Below are 9,895 nucleotides of genomic sequence, written 5' to 3'. Positions count from 1 at the left end.
TGTGAATACGACATTGCTACTTTGGGTTCTCTGGATCTCATAGTGACATCAATGGCTTGTGAAGATCTCATCAGTTTGTAAAGCTAGCAGGTGGTACTTCTTCACCTTGCAACTTCACCTTGAACCTGTGATCCTAGATACTTCCTCTTTGTTCTGGTTGATGTTATCCATTCAATAACCATTAGTTTCACGCTATTTTTTTTAAATAATACATTTTTTAATTAATTTTCATAAATATTACGCTGGATTAAAAAAATTCAAAAATAATACACCGTCGGCCCGCTGCAGGCCGACTGGGCCTAGTCGGCCCACAGCAGGCCGATTGGACTCCAGTCGGCCTACAGCTGGCCGACTGGCCCCTGTCGGCCCACTGTGGGCTGATTGGGTCCTGTCGGCCAGCTGTAGGCCGACTGGAGCTAATTGGCTCGCTGTGGGCTAATTGTTTTTGCAAAAAAAAGTAGGCATAAAAATATATGTTTAAAAAAAATATTAATTATGTAATTAAAAAATGTTAACCGTGTATAAAAAATGTTCCTGATGTATACAAAAAATGTACAATATATATGCAAAAAAGTTGACATAAAAAATATGTTTTAAAAAGTGTTAAGCATGTATTTAAAAATTGTTAAATGTGTGTGTAAAAAATGTTCCTTATTTATACAAAAAATATAGAATGTGTATAAAAAAAGTTGACACCAAAAAAATATGTTTGAAAAAAAATGTTAATCATGTATTTGAAAAAAAATTCCTTATCTATACAAAAAATATAGAATGTGTATGAAAAAAAGTTGACACCAAAAAAATATGTTTGAAAAAAATGTTAATCATGTATTTGAAAAAATGTTCAACGAGTACACAAAAATGTTTCATGTATTGGAATGAAAGGTTAAACGTGTATAAAAAAATGTTCCAGCTCCGGATCCGGTATGGGAGCATCACGGACCTAAGTATGATTGGTTGCTCTTTTTGTATGGAACTGGAACATTTTTTTCAAACATATATTTTGGTGTCAACTTTTTTTCATACACATTCTATATTTTTTAATAGATAAGAAACATTTTTTATACACACATTTAACAATTTTTAATCATGTATTTGAAAAAATGTCAACTTTTCAAACATATTTTTTTGGTGTCAACTTTTTTTCATACACATTCTATATTTTTTGTATAAATAAGGAACATTTTTTATACACACATTTAACAACTTTAAATACATGCTTAACACTTTTTAAAACATATTTTTTATGTCAACTTTTTTGCATATATATTGTACATTTTTTGTATACATCAGGAACATTTTTTTATACATGTTTAACATTTTTTAATTACATAATTAACATTTTTTAAACATATTTTTATGCCTACTTTTTTGGCAAAAACAATTAGCCCACAGCAAGCTAATTAGCTCCAGTCGGCCCACAGTGGGCCGACAGGACCCAATCAGCCCACAGTGGGCCGACAGGGGCCAGTCGGCCAGCTGTAGGCCGACTGGAGTCCAATCGGCCTGCTGTGGCCGACTAGGCCCAGTCGGCCTGCAGCGGGCCGACGGTGTATTATTTTTGAAAAAAATTTACCCAACGTAATATTTATGAAAATTAATTAAAAAAATGTATTATTTAAAAAAATTAGCTAGTTTCACCTCATCTTCTCCGGCATATGTGATTTCACTCTCGAACTCGGAGCTTGAATCGATGGAGAATCATCAAAAAAAATGTTAGCTCCACCATGGAATTCATCTACACAAAATGTGAATATGCGAGGATATGGCAAGCCCAATCGACTATGAAGATATTGTCACAATCGTCAGGCCTCACATGCATAGATGTCGCAGTCAATTATTTCTTGAGGCGTACCGAATGATTGAAGATCGGGCCTTCCATCATTAACTAGAGGAGAATCTTAGTGAGCATCATTGACAGCTAGCTGGGAGATAATATGTTTAAATTTCTTTAAAATTAAATTATTTTTACTTGAACAATTTATTTGATCATATTATTTATTGCATTTAGATTATTTGATATTTTGGATTAATGGTTTATAATAATATTTGTTGAATTATTGCATTGTTTGATCTAAAATGTAAATAGGATATAGAGACAAAAAAATTGAAAACTATATTATGGCTACTATGTGTTTGCAGACAGACCCAACAACCTGCAAAACTTTATGTAGCATGCTTCATATACATTATGGAAGTTGTCGATATGGCTACTCTGCTAAGTCGCTCTAACTGTGCGCGCATGGCGAAAGGGGACCACCTCCTCTGTGACCTGCGTGTGGGATAACGAGGAAACACACAACCCATTGTCTTCGCTCGCGGACGCCGCCGTGCACGCCAGTCGACACGGTCGAACCACCGTCTCCCACCGCCCGTTGTTAATGTCTTGTTGCCTCCTCGGTCAGCCTCTTCCCTACTTTCTCTGCGACCCCACCCCTCCCTTCTCTAGCGCCAATATGTCGCACGATGACCCACACCCTCGCCTCCACTATGTTGCGGTCAGCTCTAACGCCGCCCCGTCCTCGCCTACACATGTGCCACTAGTGCTTGTCATCACATCATCGCTGGTTCAGGCTCATTCCTCCATCGCACATCCACCACTAACTCTGTCGCAAATCATTGTTTTGTGTCGGCACTAGCTATGTCGCGATCCATCCTCATCTACACATGCGTAGTCACGGCTCGCCATTGCGTCGCCGTCGACTCACGCTCAATTCTCCTTTGCCCATCCACCACCACTTCTGCTCACCACCACAGCTCCACCTTCGTCTCCCCGAACTCGAGCTTCTTATGTCGGGCCTAGGACAAGGTGTGACGCGGGAGAGAACTCCTATTTCCCACATTGCGCGATGGAAAGCGAGGAATCATGCACCCCCCCCTCTCCTTCCCGCGCACGCGCTTTGGGCCGGTTCAAGTGCGGGGCGGGGTGCCTTATTTTTTCCTTTTTGTTTTAACTTCACAAAATGTTTGCGAATCCCAAATACGAAAGTGTTTCAGATTTCAAAAAATGTTCACACTTCATAAAAATGTTCGAGATTGTTCACGAATTTAAAAATTGTTCATAGCTTTCAAAAAAATCACAAGTTCAAAATATGTACCTGAATTCATCAAATGTGCGAGAATTCAAAAAATGTTCATGATTTTTAAAATTACCTGCAGTTTCAAAAAAAATCGTGAACTAAAAAATGTTTATGACGTCGAAAAATCATAATTAATTAATGTTCATGAATTCAAACATGTTCATGATTTTGAAAAATGTTCGTGGAATATAAAATATCCGTGATTTCAAATTTTGATCATGAATTTTAAAATATGTTCTCGAACTTCAAAAAATTCTTATGCATTTCAAAAAAAAGTCACGTGTTTAAAAACAGTTCAATGTCCTGCAGATTTGATATTGAAGCCAATTCAATGCCACGCTCCTAAATATCTACATCCAAACAGAGCATTCAGGACTTTGAAGTTGTTCACGAATTTGAAAAATATGCACGATTTTCAGAAAAAATCACAATTTTTAAAAAACATTCATGGGTTTGGAAAAACTTCACGAGTTTGAGAAAATGGTTGCATATTTGAAAAACTAAAATAAAAAACTTAAAAATAAAATAAGAGACGAAAAAAAAGAAGTAAAAAAAAGGTTCAGGAAAGGTTCTAGACCTTCTCAAAACCGGTGGGGGAAAACTAGCATGGGCCGTTCCATACAGAGGACGAGGCGCGCAGGAAGGTAGGCCTTTGGTTACTATTCGCCTAGATCCTATGCAGGAAATAGGAGGGCGCGCCTATATCTCGCCTTTAGGGAGTATGGCTTCAGACTCGCTGAAAGGGAGAGCGAGCTGGGCCAGCCTATGACCGCGGGAGGCCACAGCCTTTTTTTCCTGTATTTTTTTCATATTTTTTGTTTTCTTTATTACTTTTTTTGTATTTTTATACATTAAAATATTCTAAATATATATATATTACAAAAAACACTCTTCAAAAGCATTTGAAAAATGTTGAACAAGTATTTAAAATATATTGAACAACTATTTGGAAAAAATTGTTGAACAAGTATTTGAAAAAAGTGTTGATCATGTATTTGAAAAATGTTGAACAAGTATTTTAAAATATTGCACAAGTCTATAAGAATGTAGAATGAAAAACAAAAAGAAAAAATAAACCAAAGGAAAAGGGAAATGAAGAAAAGGAAGAAACAAATGAAAAAACCCGGAGAAGAAAACAGAAGAAAATGAAAAAAAAATAAAAACGGGAGAAAAACTCGGCTTGACTCGCTTCAATTAGGATGCACCCCCTTTACCTAACATGTACAGTAGCGCACCGTGTTGGCTATGTGCGCTTGCTTCTTCCTGGAGAACTAAGGACGATCCCTCGTTCTCTCCTTCTTCCTCCCATTTTTTCTTTAACTGAGCGCGAAGTGGGCCGGCCCAAATACTATGCCGCATTCAGCGAGAGATCTCTTTCACCTCAATGAATGCGATAAATAGTCGCGGCAGGAATAGGATTTCTGACATGGACGTTTGCTCTTCTATTCCGCGTTGTAATACAAGATTTCAAGGTATTAACGAGGTTAGGCCTAACTAAATTTGGGATTTGGGGCTTTAGATGTGCCGGCTATACAAGCCTAACCATGTCAAAGCGTCGAGCTTTCCGCCTTCGAGCTCGCTTTACGTACTCCTCCCCAACACCTCCGGCATGCGGTCTCTCCTTCTCCCTCCTGTTTTTTTAACTGGGCGCGAAGTGGGCCGGCCCAAATATGGTGCCGCATTCAGCGAGAGATCCCTTTTACCTTGCTGAATGCGATAAATAGTCAACATGAGAATAGAATACACTGAAGCGGGCGTTTGCTCGTCTATTCCATGCTGTAATAGGGGATTTCAAGGTATTAATGGGTTAGGCCTAACTATAAGAGCATCTCCAACCGTTCGGCCTCCCAGGGGCTTCAAATAGTGCCGCCTGGGGGCTAACCGACAATAAAATCGGCGTGGGGGCGGTCGGGTTCCCAACCGCCGCCCCAAGCTGATCCCAAACGCCTTTTTTGAAAAACAAAGTCGGCCAAAATTCGGCCAAACTTCGTACGAAACCACACAAATTTGGAGGAAATTCAGGCGTTCTAATTGAAATTTGTACAAACTGAAAATATAATTTTAAAAACAAACTAAAAACTAGTACTACTACTACTCCGCCATCGCCGCCTTGCACGTCGCCGAGCCTTCTACATGCCGAGGAGCTTGTAAAACTTGGTGTAGTCGCCGCCATCGCCGTCCTTGTTGCGCCCCTGCCCTGGGTCGCCGTGGCGGACAGGGTTGACGGCCCGGGCGCTTCCTCGCCGCTGTCATCGAGGATGACGAAGCCGCCCTCCTTGCGGCCGCGGCGCCGGGCGGCGATCTCCTCGAGGGCGCGGCGCTGGCACTCCATCTCCTGCCGGACGTAGTCGTACCGCGCCTATTTGAGGCCGGTCTTCTCGTAGGCGGCCATGGACTCGTGCTCCTTCTACACGGGGAGGAGCGCCGGCTCAGTCTTCGGCTTGACGAGGCGAGAGGAGGAGACCAGAGGAGAAGGGACGCTCCCCACGTTTATGACGCGTGCGTCGCCCGAGCGGCGTCTCCTGCGGCTCTGGCTTGACGGGGAGGAGAGCCGGCGACCCGGAGGAGCGGGAGCCTGACGAGGACGAGGACGCCGCCTCCATGCGCCTCAGCATCCATGAACTGCCGCGGCGGTGAGAGAAGGAGGGGGCGCCGGGTACTCCAACCGCGGCGTGTTGCCGGCCTTGATGTGCTCGAGGACGGCTTCGAGCGTGCGCCCGGTGACGCCCCACCATTGGTGTTGCCCCTCGGAGTTGAGGCGGCCGCGGGGTTCAACGCCGTTCGTGGCGGCGGTCGAAGTACGCCGTCCACAGCGTGTGGCTGTCGGGGGCGTACCTCGTCTGGTTCTGCGTGTGCTCCGACAGCGACGATCTGATGCGCACGATCTCGGCGCGCCGGTCAGCACCAGAGGGCGGCGGCGGCACCGGGACTCCGCCGGCGCTCAGCCTCCACGAACCCGGCACCCGCATGTCCGGTGGTGCCGGGTAATCCGCCTCGTAGAGGACGTGGGCCTCATCCTCGTGTAGGTGGTGGCGGCCGAAACCGTTGGCCGCCGCTCCGTCGCCGGGGTACCGCTCGGTCATGGTCGTCGGCGAAGAGAGAGGGGAGAGCGGCGTCAGCGGCGAGAGGGCGAGAGGTCTTCGGCGAGAGGGGGAGATGGGTTGTGGCGAGGATGTGTGCAGCCACCAGCGAGGGGGGCGGCTTTTATAGCGGCGGGTGGGCGGCGATATGTGTACGCGTGGCGGGAGGGGGCGGGACGCGTGTCGGCGCGCCTTCACTGCGCCGCCCGTGATGAATCAATGGAGGTTGACCGGCGGCAGCCTTCGCATTGATTCCCGCGAGAAACCGAGGCGATGAGGACGACAAAGGCGTCCAGCCGCTCACTAGGCGGGTACACCAGGCTTTCGCGTAAAAAATGTTTCTCTCGGCGGCCCCGGACATCCCAAGCGCGCCGGGTTCGGTCTGGGTTCACCGGCACCAAATTCGGGCCTAACCGACGAAAAATGGGCTGTCGGGGACACGACTTTTTTTCACGTCGACGGTAAAAAAAAGGGCTTTGGGGGGAGTTTCGGCTTTAGATATGCCGGACCGTGTCAAAGGGTCGAGCCGTTCCCCAACATCTCCGGCATGCGGTGCCTCGTCGCGCTCCCTGCGGTCGCCGTCCCCGGCCGCCGCTCACATCCTAACCTGAAACCCCGCCGCAGAAGCACTCTCGTAGCTATCCTTGGAAGCTGCCGCTGCGGCCGCCGCCACCTCCTCGGTGCATCCTCTGCCGCCGGCCTCCTCCATCTCGTCAACCCTCCGTGCCTCGCCGCCCCAGCCATCGACCCCGACGTAAGCTCCTTCACGCCCAATCTTATTCCGGTCACCAATTCACTATCTGCGATGCAAATTACATGGCTTCGTGACAATCTGATATTTTTACTTGGTGTGGCTTTGTGCAGGTGATGCTTGAACGGGTGCACCCAGCGAGGCCTGGCTGGTACGAGAAGCTTTACGCAACGGCCATGGACAAGGGCATGCAGTCTTATGAAGCCGAGGTATATAATTTCCCCCTAATATTTGTTCCACTGCTTTATCATATCCAAGTTTGTCACGTGTTAACCAACTTCCAAGAGACAACTCATCATAGGATTGCAAGTCTGTGTCAGCAACTGGGCAGCTAACTGAACCCACCGAACCCAAATTCTCGGATGTTTCAATCTGTGATATTGCCGGTCTGGTTTCCTATCTGAATGAATTGCACAATGTGACATCGTGAACTCGTGATTCGTGAAGCGTCTCAAGTGACGCATACCTTTATTTTCATCCGGTGAGGAGATAAATATCAGAAGTGGGCACTTGGAGTGCTGTTCTGTCAAGTGTTAGTACTTATTTGTTATATCCATGATCACCTGATCAGTAGTTTTAGTTTTCCTATAAAAAATACATTCATATGTTTTCAGGAACGGAGATGTGATATTTACAACGTGTTATGTTCTCACTAAACATTTCACTTGGTGAAGCTTGCAGATTGCGCAGTATAAATCGAATCTCTTCTCCCAATTGTCAGTTGCGGGGAAGAACATTCTGGAGCTTGGTGTTGGAACAGGCCCCAACTTAAAGTACTATGCAAGTGCTGATGGGGTAAATGTAATTGGGGTGGATCCTAACATCTACATGGAGGAGTATTCTAGAGCAGCAGCAACTTCTGCTGGGCTTCCGTCATCAAATTTCACTTTCAGAAGAGGGGTATGGAAGTATGGTGCCTTATGATCGTGCACTAGGTATCTATGCCTATGTTTTCTGTTAGCATGAGAACTGTTTTGTACGCATGGTTTTACTTAGGTTGGCGAAGCTTTGCCAGCAGAAGATGGTTCCATGGATGCAGTTATTGGTACATTGGTGTTATGTTCTGTAAAAGACACCGATATGGCATTAAGAGGTAATAATTCATCTTTGCAGCAGTGATTTTTAAGTTATGTATCATATGAGAACTTAAGATCTATTTGTAAGGCAATTAGACGGCCTAAGAATATACCAATTTTTGACACATTCTCTCTACCGGCAGTTCATCATCCAATAAACAAAAAGTATTGGCACACAGTAATTCAGAAGTCGAAATGGTCAACATAGGGCATTCATGTACCGATAACTCCTACATACAGACCGTTGAATTCTAGAACAGTATGCCGGCCTATTCCTAGTAAACAAATAATAATTCCACAGTAAAAGGACTACCATGCTATGTCATCAATTCTTACTTCTCTGAAATAAATAAAATCTTGTCTAGCTGAAAGTCATTGTCTTTTCCTTAGTATTACCATTTGCATTACTGAATTATGGTGCATGGCATGTTGGCAATGCATGTGCCTAGACACAAAGACCACATAACACATTATGGGCTTCCATTTTTACGCATCACACTGACCATGAGTTGTGGTTATTGAATACTGACCTAAGTTTCATTTTTACGTTTTGGTACTTGCTTTCCTTTTAAGGCATACTTGTTTTGTCATCTCCATCTTTTCTGTGCTTTCCACCTTACATTGAGAAGACATCTGAGCAATCTTTCCCTTCATTTGCCCCTTGCCTGGAGAATACACTTCAATCCGTAACAAATTAGAACCGCCATTTTCTATTTGAATAACTCTGAGCATCAACTTCTGCAGAGATAAAGAGAGTCCTAAAGCCGGGTGGTCTCTACCTATTCATTGAGCATGTTGCTGCAGCAGGTACCCCCAGCTACTAGCATACATAACCTCTGGTGGTTGCTTGTTAATTGTTATTCTATGTTGAAGACGTATATCCCTGTGCTGCTGTGCATTGCTTGATCTCCTGCTCATTCTGTCCGCTCGTAGATGGTTCCTTCCTCCTGTTGGTGCAAGGTGCCCTTGATCCTCTGCAGCAATTTGTCGCTGACGGGTGCCACCTCACCAGGAAAACAGCTGAAAACATCAAGGAAGCTGGGTTCTCGAGCTTGAGCCTAAACGCGGTGCGCCTGTCATCTGCGTATATCGTTAGCCCCCATGTTTATGGTGTAGCCTATAAATGACATGCTCTGCCTGTTTGGGACGGAGCCCTGTGGTGTTTGTTCTGAGATAATACTCGTACTGGCACATTTCTGCTCAGTTATTGCCCCTGGAGGCCTTTCCGTTTTTTCTTGAGTAAATCCTGCAGGCCTTGCTGCGCAGGCACTTCGAATACTACTGTTCGTTGCATTTCTATGAAATGGACAGGGGCGGGTGCCCTTTCTCTCTAAAAAAACTGCAGGCTTTTCCATAGGCCAAATGGCCTATCAAAACGTCTTATATTTTGGAATGGAGGTAGTAAATGGGTTGGCTATGCTTGATGAAGGGCTAGAAAGCATTACCATGGTATAACTGTATAAGGATACATTTGTGTCTGTTAGGTTTTTTCCAGGCAGCGCTTTGTCTCACCTAATAAGAGACGAGACCTCCGAATCCCCGCGTAGGGCGATAGGAGTCACTCAAACGCGCACCGCGCATGATACAACATGCGCCCTTTTGGGTCGCCCATTTGCGCGGCAGTGCCCCTACTTTTCTTTTTCGTTTTTTCTTTTGTTTAACTTTTTTGTTTTCTTCTTTAAACTAAATTTGGGAACTCAATAAAAGTTATGATTTTTTTTAAATCCGGATTTAAACATTCATCGGAAAATTTCAGGAAATGTTCACAATTTTGAAAAATGTTTTCACTTTTCTTAAATCGCAAATTGAAAAAATATCCCCAAATTTTATTGTTTTTTAATATAAATATTAATCGTTAATTGAAAAAATCATGAAATTTTCAACAATGACTCCCGCTTTTTAATAGTT

General features: G+C 44.4%; 1 protein-coding gene across 1 annotated transcript; it reads left to right on the top strand.

Annotated features, from left to right (window-relative positions):
* Positions 1 to 6,646: 6,646 nt before the first annotated feature.
* On the top strand, positions 6,647 to 9,265 carry LOC123141817 (methyltransferase-like protein 7A). Its single transcript, XM_044560886.1, has 6 exons — positions 6,647 to 6,914; positions 7,025 to 7,120; positions 7,593 to 7,811; positions 7,908 to 8,004; positions 8,732 to 8,794; positions 8,921 to 9,265. The coding sequence occupies exons 1-6, from the start codon at positions 6,708 to 6,710 to the stop codon at positions 9,112 to 9,114; spliced, it is 876 nt and encodes a 291-aa protein (XP_044416821.1). The 5' UTR covers positions 6,647 to 6,707; the 3' UTR covers positions 9,115 to 9,265.
* The last annotated feature ends 630 nt before the right edge of the window (positions 9,266 to 9,895 follow it).

This window comes from Triticum aestivum, chromosome 6D, assembly GCF_018294505.1.
Source record: "Triticum aestivum cultivar Chinese Spring chromosome 6D, IWGSC CS RefSeq v2.1, whole genome shotgun sequence".
NCBI classification, from domain to species: Eukaryota; Viridiplantae; Streptophyta; class Magnoliopsida; order Poales; family Poaceae; genus Triticum; species Triticum aestivum.
Note: the sequence above shows the minus strand (reverse complement) of the source record. Positions and strands in the feature narration are given on the sequence as shown.

Coding starts and splice junctions, on each gene's coding strand:
- LOC123141817 (XM_044560886.1), top strand. CDS start 6,708: ATGCGGTGCCTCGTCGCGCTCCCTGCGGTCGCCGTCCCCGGCCGCCGC. Junction 6,915..7,024: donor CCCCAGCCATCGACCCCGAC/GTAAGCTCCTTC, acceptor GGCTTTGTGCAG/GTGATGCTTGAACGGGTGCA. Junction 7,121..7,592: donor TGCAGTCTTATGAAGCCGAG/GTATATAATTTC, acceptor TGAAGCTTGCAG/ATTGCGCAGTATAAATCGAA.